The sequence below is a fragment of the Petromyzon marinus genome, chromosome 13, assembly GCF_048934315.1.
Source record: "Petromyzon marinus isolate PM22_M1 ecotype Great Lakes invasive population chromosome 13, UKy_Petmar_22M1.pri1.0, whole genome shotgun sequence".
Lineage (NCBI taxonomy): Eukaryota > Metazoa > Chordata > Hyperoartia > Petromyzontiformes > Petromyzontidae > Petromyzon > Petromyzon marinus.
This window is the reverse complement of record NC_133679.1, coordinates 14386858-14400372: the sequence shown is the minus strand read 5'-3', so window position 1 is coordinate 14400372 and position 13515 is coordinate 14386858. Positions and strand designations below refer to the sequence as shown.

The following is a 13515-nucleotide window of genomic DNA, read 5'->3' as shown; positions in this document are numbered from 1 at the left end:
ACCAAAGCCAATTGGTTGAGCTATCATTTGTGGTCAGGTCAGGTCACGTCTGAAAAAGCGCTACACACCGCAGTGGACCTTACCTGGTGGACCTTACCTGGTGGACCTTACCTGGTGGACCTTACCTGGTGAAACTAAAATAGCTTCGTTTTTAGTTTTAGTTTGCAATCACGGATCGCAGAGCGGCCAATACCTCAGCGGCGCCGGCTCAACGATCTGACATCGAGCCACCCGAACCATCTCCTCTACCCGCAGTGTTGTATCCGGCACCACAGTGATGACGAGTCATTTTACACGTGCGTGTTTTTTCCCCCACGTGTGCAATTATAATTTTTATTTCTTTGCTTTTGACGCGCGGCGGAAATGATCTCAGCACGCAACGCGACACCGAAAAACTTAACATAAACATCAAACAAAACGACAACACAACAGCAGAACAACACAATCATCGCGGTGACCAGTTTCCAGGGTCCACCCAGGCACATCGCTGTCCCCCCACCCCCTCCCCGCAAAGACAAAGATCCCCCGTAAAGCCTTAACAGACTCTTGGGGCAAGTGCTGTTAGCGAGCACCGCCTTTGTCTCCCCAGTGGCGATGTTTGCACACCGCACCAGGTACTCATTTGAGGCTGAGTCGACCTAGGAGAGGCCCAAGACCGGTGCAGATAATCGTCACTGGTGTTGGCCGTGAGCGGGAATCGAACTCGTGTCGACGGGTTTGTAGCGCAGCGTAGCGCTAACCGCTGCACCACCGCATGGGCACAAAGGGAAAAACAAAAGCGAGACAACAGTTGGTGGGAACGACTGCGGTAACAATGGAACTGAACGCAATGAGAATAACGGGACAATGGAGTCACCATGAAAACAACGGGGGAGGTAGAAGCACACGAATATAAGAGAAGATCAGTACCGTAACAAGGGAATCGGGGACAGAGGAGATAACGACAATGGAGATAGCAGGAACAATACGACTGTGAACAATGGGACAAAGAACAAAAACAGCAGGAACAATGGGACAACTTAGAACAATGGAAAACAAAGGGGCCAGGAACGATGGGGCAATTTGGGACAAATAGGAAGAGAGAGGGAAATAAGAATAACACCTCGGGGATTGACACAGGTGGGAGAGGAGATGCCGTGGGTGAAGGCTCGTCACGCATGGGGTTCACAGAAGACTCCATGGGAGAAGAATCCCATTGAGCAGCCGTGCGGGGAGGAGACCTCGAGACGCTCAAAGCTCACGACTCCCATTGAGAAGACAGACCCAGAAAATACATTTCATGTATCAGAACATTCACGCGGCAGTCACGATGACAATTAAAGCGTCATCATCATCAGCATCAGCGGCAGCCCCACAATCAGCCACCAGGATCAATCCACTGCTGGATGAAGGCCTCCTCCACCTTCACCAAGTTGCAGTGATGGAGGAGTCAACATCCACCCCTCGAATTGCGAAAGCTCGATGCCGAGGGACATTATTACGAGGTGGCGGTGTGGATTTGGAGACGTTGAAACTCATCCGTCGAATTGAAAATCCAATGTTGGAAGACTCGCTGGTGAATATCAAATATCACAGCTCCCATCGCAGGAGACTCCAATCCAGGAGGCCCCATTAAGAAGAAGCGATAGGCAGGCGCTTCAGTGACAGAACATCAACTAGAGATAAATTAATTACAAGTCTGCCGAGATGACAGCTTGAGTTTCCTAAGATGCGCCATGATGGTGAAATGTTAACTACTTCGCCTGGTATACAGGAGGTCGTGGGTTTGATCTCGACCCTGATACTTGTATATTTGGGAGTTTGCGTGTCTCTCTCTCTCCCTGTGGTCACGTGGATTTTTCTCCGGGTCCTCCGGTTTTTCCCTCCACATTTAAAATCAACATCACCACGCGTTTAGAGTAATTGGCTGCTATAAATGTCCACACGATAAACCACTTCGTTGGGCTATCATTTGTGGCCAGGTCGCTTCTGAAAAAGAGCTAAATAACTCAGTGAGGGGGCCTTACCTGGTAAAACAAAAATAGCTTAGTAAATAGTTTTAATTGAGCAATGCAATCAGAGTGCAACCGAGAACCTCTCAACGATGCCAATTGTTCTTGCCCTCTCCCGAGATCATTCTCACAAGAGATGCTCTCTGGAACTGCCTCTTGTTGTCAGGTGGTCTCTTTTCCAAAAGCGGCGGTGGCACGCACGGGGAAAGTAGATTGCAGGGCCGCTTAAACCCGACCTCCTTCAAACCGAGCAGATTTCAAACGAAACGCCACCGGGCAAGGACACATCGATAAGGGGAAAACACATCGATAAGGGAAAAACGGACGATTCGTTCAGAAGTCACACCGAGAAGAGTCGACAGCAATCGTCCCACGGTAGAGAAGCGTGGCAGGACAACGACGATCAGCAATGTCACATCCGCACCGCTGCCACCAATCACGACGACGACGACGAGAAACGACGCGTACACTCGCCACTCTTCACGTGCACGGCGATAGAGCCGAATCAAAAATATAATGATCTCGGTCGTCATCGCCGGCATCATCAGCATCACGATCTCCACCCTCCAAACGTTTTCGTACAGCTTTTTTCTTCCGCAATTCCTCCCAAAAAATAGACACGCACACGCTCACACACACACACCACTAGTACAGCAATGAGCAAAGTTGTCTTTTCGTGTTCCTGCGAAGTCTAACACTGGGTGATGTATTAAGCATCTTCTGCTGAGAATTGTTCCTCCACCTTCAGGTCACCAATACCAATACCCTGGCCCCATCCCGCCACTAAGTGACGGTAACGTTACCACAGCGCCTCTCTGCCAGGCCAGGTGCAACTTTGAGGCCACGTGAAAGTGTCGAGGGCTCGCCGACAGGTCATGGGACAGACAAAGATCCCCCGCACAGCCTTAACAGACTGTAGGGGCAAGTGCCGTTAGCGAGCACCTGTGAAGGCCAGAACGGCACAAGAGGGGGTGGGTGGCTAGCACCACGCCCGACCGCCTTTGTCTCCCTAGTGGCAATGTTTACACACCGCACCAGGTACTCATTTGAGGCTGAGTCTACCTCGGGGTGGCCCAGGACCAGTTCAAATAATCGTCACTGGTGTTGGCTGTGAGCGGCAATCGAACTTGGGTGGCCGGGTTCGTAGTGCAGCGCGCTAACCGCTGCACTACCGCTCACGGGGCAGACACTCTCACACACACACACGCATATATTTGTTACACTTTAGATCTCTTACTAAAGTTACACACAATCCCAACATCGAGCAGCTCTTATCTTGTAGCTGCGCATTGACCTCGAGCTCCCCCCCGTGCCCAAGCAAGCGCTGCGATGCTTCAATTATGAAACTCTCCACGTGCCGGCCCATTATCCTTCCTCAAAAACGATCGTTGCCTGCCTTCCTCCCGTCTCTGTCCATGTTATCACTCAAAAAGCGTTGCAGCAAGCCCTACTAGAAGCAGCTGCACGACTTTCCGTTGTACCTATTGCAACCTTTCCCGTGGGACAAAAACAAACTCTTTTACATTCAGTCCCTCGTTTATTATTCATGAAACAAAGGCGATGCGCTGACGACAGGGACTGGTCACCCCCGCCTCCCCCCCCCCCGCCGCCCCGGGGACACACGCAGGGCTCGCGCGCAGCTACCAGGCAAAAGGCTCGTCGCGTTTCACGATTCTCATTCGTATTCTTTAAATAAATCACACTCGCTCCGATCGCACAGTCGAAGTGGGGGAGGGGGGGGGGGATGGGGGGAAATTGGCACCCAGTGAATTTTAGGTTAAACATTCAAACGTTCCACACGCCAGATCGGCAACTTTCTCCGACCGTCGCCGGGGGGCTATGACCTACGCGTGAGGGGCAATGCAGTGGGGGGGGGGGGGTCACACAGAGCCGGACGGCTGTTGTGGCACTGACTGTCGGAGCGGTGAAGGACCGGCTTTCCTGGGGGGGGGGTTGAGTGAAGGGGGGCGACCCGGACCAAGTGAGGAGGCGGAGGATAGGCAACCGGCTCTGGCGAGTCACCTCGCCCGGAGAATCCGACCGGGGTCCCCCAGGGTGGAGGAGACGGGGGTTTCAGAATTCGTGGGGGGTCTCAGTTCCACCTCGCTGGAAAGTGCACCGTGCGAAGGCACCATTCGTTGTAGTCCAAAAAAGTTAATAAAATATATATACTGTCTTTATGCATATATATACTGTCGTAGGCGACGTAACACAGACTCGGATACAGTACTTGGTATGCTGTAGTTGTTCGCGTGTGCGTGCGTACATGCGCAATGTTGCATGTGTGCAAACGTGTGTGCGCGTGTATACACCTAAATAGGCGCTCGCAAACAGCACTTGCCCCAGCAGCCTGCCATCTGAAGGCTATACAGGGAATCTTTTGTCTTTGGACATGTACATGCACACGCAGTGTCAGGTGTGGTTGTATATGTGCTCATGTACACGCACATGCAGTGTTTTGTGTGTACGTATACACATGTACACACACTCTTAACACTGCGAGTGTGTGCACGTGTGCGCACACATACACACGCGCGGTGTTACGAGTGTGCACATGTGCCCATGTACACACACACACACAGCAATGCGAGTGTGTGCGCACATTTGCACGTACATACACATGCGCGCAGTGTTAAGAGCGTGAATGTGTTTGCGTGCATGTGGCAGCAGGACGCACGCTCTAGGTAGTAGTTTCATCAGGCAAATGCAGAAGCTCCTCTTGTGACGCAAGTCTCTCTCGCAAGAGAGACCCGGGCTCGTACAGTACACACGTCTAAACGAGTGTCAGGTTGGCTCGAAACACACAGTGTCATCGTAATAATAACTGAAAGCCCTTTGTTTATCCACTGCTGGTTGTATGGCGACCAACCCCACCCTCCCCCCCCCATCATGCTGCCGTCACCTCTTGCGACGGTCTCGCGATGGCAGACCGTGCAAGGCGACCGTACTTCACCACGCGGGTCGGTGCCGCTTTGTGAAGGTCCTCAAAATGGGGGTGGGGGGTGGTGGAGGACCGACGGTTCGAGCGGTGCTTGTCGCGGAGGTTGGCAGTTCGGCTCCAGCGGGCCACCCTGGTTATTACCGCGGTCGCGTTAATAATGACGGCGGGCGTTCGTTCTGGATCCACCGGCAACGGCACCGGGTGCTCAAAATTTTTCCAAAATTCACACCGCTGCCAACACCCCACCCGCCCCTACAGTGACAACGCGGACAGGAACCCCCTGAAAGAGAGTCACGGGACTCGGTGATGCTTTCCCGTGTAAACAAAAATAATAAAGTAATTGGCGCCGCCCAATTGGTTAATCGCGATTGAGCCAGCCGCGATGGTGGTGGTGGCGGTGAGCTTCTCTGTGGGGTGAGGGGAGCAGCAGGGGGGTCGGTAGGGGGGGGAGGCGAGCGAGGAGGTACCGGCACCCCCCCCCCCACTTCCTGTCCTTCTACTCACTCCTCCTCCTCCCCCTCAAGCCTCACCCTGCTTGGCACTGACCACCCAAACTGACCGCAAGCATCGGCGGAAACATCCTGCCGGCTCTCGCGTGCACGGCGAATACTTCCGATAGCCGCGGGAGGCAACCCAGTGTATAAACCGGTTTAAGTCGAACCTACAAGAGATATTCTCGACGGATGAACCTAAAACTTTTGACACTTTCAACAGGGAAACGAAGGGAGCTGCCGCTGGCGGTGTAACGGTCGGCAGCAACGCCGCGACTCGCAACCCGGAAGTCGCCGGTTCGATTCCACCTCCAGCGGCCGTGGCAGTCGGAAAGCAACGGCGCAAGTTTGATTCAAATCGGCCGTGCCCCCAGTGTGGGCTGGGACGATGTCCGACGTTTCGCCTCCGGGCGCTGGGAGCTTCTTCTTCAGGGAGCGAAACGCTCAACAAGCGCGTGCGGGGGCTTCGTGCCCAAATGGAGAGAGCCGCTAATTCATTTTCACGCTGCGGATTTTGCGCCGCGTGAAAGGGGCCGAGTGGCCGGCCCGGCCGCGTCGCCGGCCCGGCCGCGTCGCCGGCCCGGCCGCGTCGCCACTCCGCGATCGCTCCGATTGTTCTACAACTTCCCGTCTCGTTCGCGCGGAGACAGAACGGCGACACCGCGTCGGGAAAAGAAAAACGCCGCCCCTGGGGCACGCGCGAAGGGGGTTTGCAATAATGCTCGATGGCGCAGGCCCTATTTACGCGGCTGCATCTGGCGAGAGCGATTGACAGCAATACAGGGGAGACAGGGACGTGTAAAGGTGTTTTTTCTTTTAGCGTAGTGGGACAAAAATACAGCTTGTGAAGCTTGCTCAAGAGTTTTCGGTTAACGGGAATGGCTAAGGTTTGCCGGTGAACGGCGGAGATTTAAGACTCGTCGGTTTGAGAGCGTGGGAGTTCCCTCACTTACACACTTGCATTTGCACACACGCATACAATCAATTAAACACCACCACTCAGCCCTACGTTACTTGCAGGGACATCCGCACATCAGGTCGCGATATCTCATGGGAGCAAACACCACCACCGCACCTCCGATTAGCACGGTTCACTACGTACAGTGCGAAAGAAGTTCAACATACATATGTAGGTAAGTGGCTGGTGTTGATGCTGGCGCTGGTGGACACGTGGTTGTGTTTGTGGTGGTGGCCGTGTGGCTGACAGATTTGGGTTGATTGGTGGTGATAACTTCCTTTTGGGAGTGGTGGTGCTGTAGGCGAGGAGGAAGTGGTGGTGGTGGTGGTGGTGGTGGCGGCGTGGCCGGTAGTCACTTGCTGGTGGCACGAGCAGGAGAGAGACGCTATCCGCGGGCGGTGGCTCGGCTACGAGGACTGGTCGTAGTCCGTGATGAGTTGCTTGATGTGCGCCAGCTTGGAGTGCAGGTACTCGCAGCGTCGCTTCTCCTGCTGGTAGTCAGGGTTGGTCTGTGGTGAGAAAGAGCAAGGGAGGGTGTAAACGCATACCAAGACAAAGATCCCCCTGTGTAACCGACACAGACTGTCGAGTCAAGTGTTGTTAGCGAGCAGCCTCGACAAAGGCCTGCGCGGTACACGAGTTGGCGTGGCCGTACCCGGTGTCTGGCCGCATTCGTCTCCCCGCATACACACGAACAGACACGTAAACACACGTGTGGACACGTAAACACACGTGTGGGCAAGTATGACAATGACAACACCCGCCATTCGCCACTGAGTGACGATGACGTCACCAGGGCGCCCGTGAGAGGTCGGGCGCACTGATGCTAAGTGACGTGTCGAAGGCTCGCTGACAGGAGGTCACGGGGCTGACGCAGGTGCCATGGGTTGACTGAGATGACTGGCAGATGCAACAGCTGTGCCCTCTACTGTGCCAACTACCTGTGTGCATGTATGCACACGGGCACATGTACAAAGGCAAATGCATACGCAAACAGACACACACGTAACACGCGCAAGCCCGCACCCAAACCACCCGCTATGACTATGGATGGAAAACCATCCCTGTCAACCCTTTATCAGTGCCTACCTTATTACAGACCAATTCAGGCATTATTGGTCACCCCGTGCCCCTTATAAATCTCAAAGTTCATCCTACAAAGTCCCATCACAAAGGGGGAAACACAAACAAATAGACATACAAAATGCCCGTTTAGAAACGGCTGTCCGCTGTGTGGAGCTGAAAACTCAATGTCCCTCGACAAGAATACGGGTAAACAGTTTGGGCTGACAGGTGTGCTCTAGTCGTCGCCGCACGGTACGCGCTGCTCGCTCTCGCAGAGGGAGAGAGAGGACGACTCGGAGGCGCCAGCAGGAGGAACCACAGATGAGCGGGAAGGCAGCGGCAGCAGCCACGCAGTGAGAGGCCGGCGCTCCCATAAATTGCCTCAAGCTCTGCTCTCCCCTATATATTACGGCGTTATCGGCCAATTAAAGAGCGCTTACATGTGGGTGAAACAGGAGCTCCTGGAGAAAACCCACACATGCGTCCGAGGGGGAAACACTTGATCCCACGCAGACGCGACAGCTGGGAGTCCACATTTTTTTGGCTGTATCGCCTTCTACCGGCGAGCCTGGGTTACTGCTCCTCCTGGACGCTCGTGAGAGAGAGAGGTCGTTTCACAGCGCCTGTTGCGCGATCCGCCAACCCCACAGTGGGACGGGCGCAGGCACAGCGGTGCCCCCTCCACCAGGGCAACTACTCACCTTCTTCACTTTGCTGTACTCCTGCACCACCTGCTTCCGGATGACCTGGGGGGGGACAGAGCAAAGATCGCATCACCGCCGCAGGAGCTGGGTCCCTCCACCCCCTTTTCCTCCCCAGTCACCCACGCACTGCAGGGTCATCGGTTTAGGCGAAGCAAGTGCTCAGTGAGCTCGTGAAAGAGACGGGTTCGGACCCCCGCTTTCTTACCTGATGCTCTCCCTGTTCTCTCCCCTCTCTATACCTCAGTGCTCCCCTCTCCCACCCCCGCCCCTCTCCCCCGCCCCTCTCCCCCGCCCCTCTCCCCCGCCCCTCTCCCCCGCCCCTCTCCCCCGCCCCTCTCCCCCGCCCCTCTCCCCCGCCCCTCTCCCCCGCCCCTCTCCCCTCACCGATGTCCCTCCTGTCTCCTTCCCTTCTCCTCCCCCTCCCCCTCCCCCCGCTCTCCCCTCCCCCCCCCCACCTGCTGCTCCCGCGAGTCCGGGGCGAGGGCGTGCATCTTGTGCTGCAGCTGCTCGAAGCGCCGCTTCACGGTGTCGATGCGCCGGTGCAGCCGCCGGTACTCGGAGAACTCGCTGCTGAAGTCGGCCTCGTAGCGCTGCCTCTGCTCCGGCGTCACGATCGGCACGTAATCCCTGCGAGCGAGCGAGCGAGCCGCTGGTGAGCGCCATCGTCGGCGAGCACTCAAAGTGGCGGGCACTCGAGCGGCGAGCGAGTACGATGCTAGCGAGCGTGCACCAGTCGCGAGCGAGTACCTCTCGCGTCGAGTACACGCGTGGTGAGTACTCTCGCGTCGAGTACACGCGTGGTGAGTACTCTCGTGTCGAGTACACACGTGGTAAGTACTCTCGTGTCGAGTACACGCGTGGTGAGTACTCTCGCGTCGAGTACACGCGTGGTGAGTACTCTCGTGTCGAGTACACACGTGGTAAGTACTCTCGTGTCGAGTACACGCGTGGTGAGTACTCTCGCGTCGAGTACACGCGTGGTGAGTACTCTCGTGTCGAGTACACGCGTGGTGAGTACTCTCGTGTCGAGTACACGCGTGGTGAGTACTCTCGTGTCGAGTACACGCGTGGTGAGTACTCTCGTGTCGAGTACACACGTGGTAAGTACTCTCGTGTCGAGTACACGCGTGGTGAGTACTCTCGCGTCGAGTACACGCGTGGTGAGTACTCTCGTGTCGAGTACACGCGTGGTGAGTACTCTCGTGTCGAGTACACGCGTGGTGAGTACTCTCGCGTCGAGTACATGCGTGGTGAGTACTCTCGTGTCGAGTACACGCGTGGCGAGTACTCTCGTGTCGAGTACACGCGTGGTGAGTACTCTCGTGGAGTACACGTGTGGTGAGTACTCTCGCGTCGAGTACACGCATGGTGAGTACTCTCGCGTCGAGTACACGCGTGGTGAGTACTCTCGTGTCGAGTACACACGTGGTGAGTACTCTTGTGGAGTACACGCGTGGTGAGTACTCTCGCGTCGAGTACACGCGTGGTGAGTACTCTCGCGTCGAGTACACGCGTGGTGAGTACTCTCGCGTCGAGTACACACGTGGTGAGTACTCTCGCGTCGAGTACACGCGTGGTGAGTACTCTCGTGTCGAGTACACGCGTGGTGAGTACTCTCGTGTCGAGTACACACGTGGTGAGTACTCTCGTGTCGAGTACACACGTGGTGAGTACTCTCGTGCCGAGTACACGTGTGGTGAGTACTCTCGCGTCGAGTACACGCGTGGTGAGTACTCTCGCGTCCAGTACACGCGTGGTGAGTACTCTCGTGTCGAGTACACGTGTGGTGAGTACTCTCGCGGAGTACACGCGTGGTGAGTACTCTCGTGTCGAGTACACGCGTGGTGAGTACTCTCGTGTCGAGTACACGCGTAGTGAGTACTCTCGTGTCGAGTACACGCGTGGTGAGTACTCTTGTGGAGTACACGCGTGGTGAGTACTCTCGTGTCGAGTACACGCGTGGTGAGTACTCTCGTGTGGAGTACACGCGTGGTGAGTACTCTTGTGGAGTACACGCGTGGTGATTACTCTCGTGTCGAGTACATGCGTGGTGAGTACTCTCGCGTCGAGTACACGCGTGGTGAGTACTCTCGCGGAGTACACGCGTGGTGAGTACTCTCGTGTCGAGTACACGTGTGGTGAGTACTCTCGCGGAGTACACGCGTGGTGAGTACTCTCGTGTCGAGTACACGCGTGGTGAGTACTCTCGTGTCGAGTACACGCGTGGTGAGTACTCTCGTGGAGTACACGCGTGGTGAGTACTCTCGCGTCCAGTACACGCGTGGTGAGTACTCTCGTGTCGAGTACACGCGTGGTGAGTACTCTCGCGTCCAGTACACGCGTGGTGAGTACTCTCGTGTCGAGTACACGTGTGGTGAGTACTCTCGCGGAGTACACGCGTGGTGAGTACTCTCGCGGAGTACACGCGTGGTGAGTACTCTCGTGGAGTACACGCGTGGTGAGTACTCTCGTGGAGTACACGCGTGGTGAGTACTCTCGTGTCGAGTACACGCGTGGTGAGTACTCTCGTGTCGAGTACACGCGTGGTAAGTACTCTCGTGTCGAGTACACGCGTGGTGAGTACTCTCGTGGAGTACACGCGTGGTGAGTACTCTCGTGGAGTACACGTGTGGTGAGTACTCTCGTGGAGTACACGCGTGGTGAGTACTCTCGTGGAGTACACACGTGGTGAGTACTCTCGTGTCGAGTACACGCGTGGTGAGTACTCTCGTGGAGTACACGCGTGGTGAGTACTCTCGTGGAGTACACGCGTGGTGAGTACTCTCGTGGAGTACACACGTGGTGAGTACTCTCGTGGAGGACACGCGTGGTGAGTACTCTCGTGGAGGACACGCGTGGTGAGTACTCTCGCGTCGAGTACACGTGTGGTGAGTACTCTCGTGGAGTACACGCGTGGCGAGTACTCTCGTGGAGTACACGTGTGGTGAGTACTCTCGTGGAGTACACACGTGGTGAGTACTCTCGTGGAGTACACGTGTGGTGAGTACTCTCGTGGAGTACACGTGTGGTGAGTACTCTCGTGGAGTACACGTGTGGTGAGTACTCTCGTGGAGTACACGTGTGGTGAGTACTCTCGTGGAGTACACGCGTGGTGAGTACTCTCGTGTCGAGTACACGCGTGGTGAGTACTCTCGCGGAGTACACGCGTGGTGAGTACTCTCGTGGAGTACACACATGGTGAGTACTCTCGTGTCGAGTACACGCGTGGTGATCTAGTGGTGCTCTAGTGGCGAGCGAGTACTCTCGTTGGAGAGAAAGTACCCTCGTGGTGAGTACTCACAGTTTGTAGTCCGGGTTGCTCGCCGCGCTCGAGGGATGTTCTGGTTTCAGCTCCGGTTTGTCTGCTGGCGGTGAGGAGAGGTTGCAGGGGACAAGGGGAGGGGCAGGCCGATGGGGTGGGGGCGGCGGGGAGGAGGAAGGGGGGGGGGACCGTAAGGACGACACGGACAGAAAAGTGCAATTATGAGCAGGCAGCATGACCGTGTAATTAATCATGTCTTCTGTGAAAAAGAGCTTTCAAGCTCATCCGATTTCTTCAGTATAAATAATGATCCGGACTTACAACCTGCAGCCCCTTCAAAGTCCACTGCTGGATGAAGGCCTCCCCATAGATCACCATTGCTCTACCATTCCGCTCAGTGCAGATTAGTGAGTGACTGACTGTGGCGGGACCACAACAGGTTCGCATAATGCGCATGAAACAGGTGGACTTCTCCACAAATCTGGCTGTCGCCTGATGAAGCTAGCTGTAACTACTGGCGAAACGTCGTACTCAAGATTGTAAATGTTGTGGCTTGGCTCTCCAACAAACGGGTGGTGCTGTACTTGTGACGAATTGGCACGTTCTGTTTACGTGACAACCCTTACTAATTGGCTGTGTCGGGTGGTGGCGGCGGGTTTAACGGCACATTTATATACTTAGGCGATCTAACCCTAAAAACCTGTATTAGGGACCACAACAGGTTCGGATGTTGCTCACCAACGATGTCAGCCTTTGCCAGGAATGGAACTCGGGGTCGCCAAGTTCAGAGCGCAGCTGCACTACCACTCCACCTCACCGCAAATCTACCCCCATGGAATGTTTCTTAAAGACAGAAATCCCCAGTATAGCCGAAACAGACTTTTGGGCTAAGTGCTGTTAGTGAGCGCATATGAAGGCCGGCACGGCACACGAAAGGGTGGGTGGCCAGCACCACGCCCAGATCCCTTTGTCTCCCTCGTGGCCATGTTCACACACCACACCAGGTGCTCATTTGAAGCAACCTAGGGGAGGCCCAGGACCGGTTCAGAAAATCCTCACTGGTGTTGGCCGTGAGCGGGAATCGAACTCGGGTGACCAGGTTCGTAGCGCGCTACTGCTCCCCACACACACGCGACCACGTGACCACGCGACCACATGACCACGTGCGCGCGTGTGTGGGTGGAGCGAGTGCGAGAGAACCTTGATAAACGAACCCGAGGGAAGAAGGAATGCTTATTGCCAAATCTCCGAGCGACGATGCCAATTGCTCCATTCCCAACGGTCCGTCAGTCAATTGTGCAAGCGTCGATTACTCAACTGTGCACGCGGCCGACACGCGCACGTCCATACCCGCGCTGAACACATGCAGATCCTCCCACTCTACGGTTACAGAACACCGGGGGGGGGGGGGAATGTTGCCTTTTGATGAGCAGCTACGAAGGCCGGCACGGCGACGATTTGGGGGGGGCGGTGTGGACAATGACACCGCGCCATCGGACGCCTTTGTCTTGTCAAGTGCCCAGGTTCACACACCGCACCGGATGTGCTCTTGTTGTTTAAGGTGGAGTTGACCGGTTCAGATACACATTGTGCCACTCACGTTAAGCCGTGGCCAGGAATCAAACTCAGGTTGACGGGTGCACAGGGTAATGTGTGCCCACCGTTGCAAAATGGCTTCTGATGCACCAGGCTGAGAGTGCGATTCCCCTTCGGAAACCCCTCCGCGCCCGCCGTGTCAGAGAACGGCCCCGTAGAAGCGAATATCACAGAGCTACTTCTGAGGTGCCTTCTTCAAGTGGGTACACGCGGTCGTTGGCAAGGCAGCGCTTTCTCCGACGCTCCGCGACCGAGGGGCAATGTCAGTCCGTGTGTGGCGGTCAAAAGCGACATTTTAAACAATTCAAAGCCGAAATCCTGGGCAAATTAAGCATAGAATCCAATTTGCGGCGTTGTGCAGTCACTGGGTGACCAGGCGGTGACCAGACAGAGACCGTTAATGGACAGCACTTGTGTACCCCGGGTTAATCACAAAATCATCATGGGCGTCTCTGTGGAGAATAAAGGTAATGAAATCACTTTGGACGGTAAGGACACATTCTCCTC

General features: G+C 55.5%; 1 protein-coding gene across 2 annotated transcripts in view; it reads right to left on the bottom strand.

The window, feature by feature from the left end:
• Positions 1-285: 285 nt before the first annotated feature.
• Positions 286-13515, bottom strand: part of LOC116942145 (uncharacterized) — a 46150-nt gene continuing 32920 nt past the window's right edge. The window contains exons 9-12 of one of the 2 annotated variants that reach the window (XM_076066892.1): positions 11452-11515; positions 8606-8777; positions 8148-8192; positions 286-6890 (exon numbers count right to left, since the gene is read on the bottom strand). In XM_076066892.1, coding sequence (XP_075923007.1) covers positions 6789-6890; positions 8148-8192; positions 8606-8777; positions 11452-11515 — 383 coding nt within the window. In that variant the 3' untranslated portion in view covers positions 286-6788. The remainder of the gene's footprint in view (positions 6891-8147; positions 8193-8605; positions 8778-11451; positions 11516-13515) is intronic. The other variant, XM_076066893.1, reaches the window with a different exon arrangement.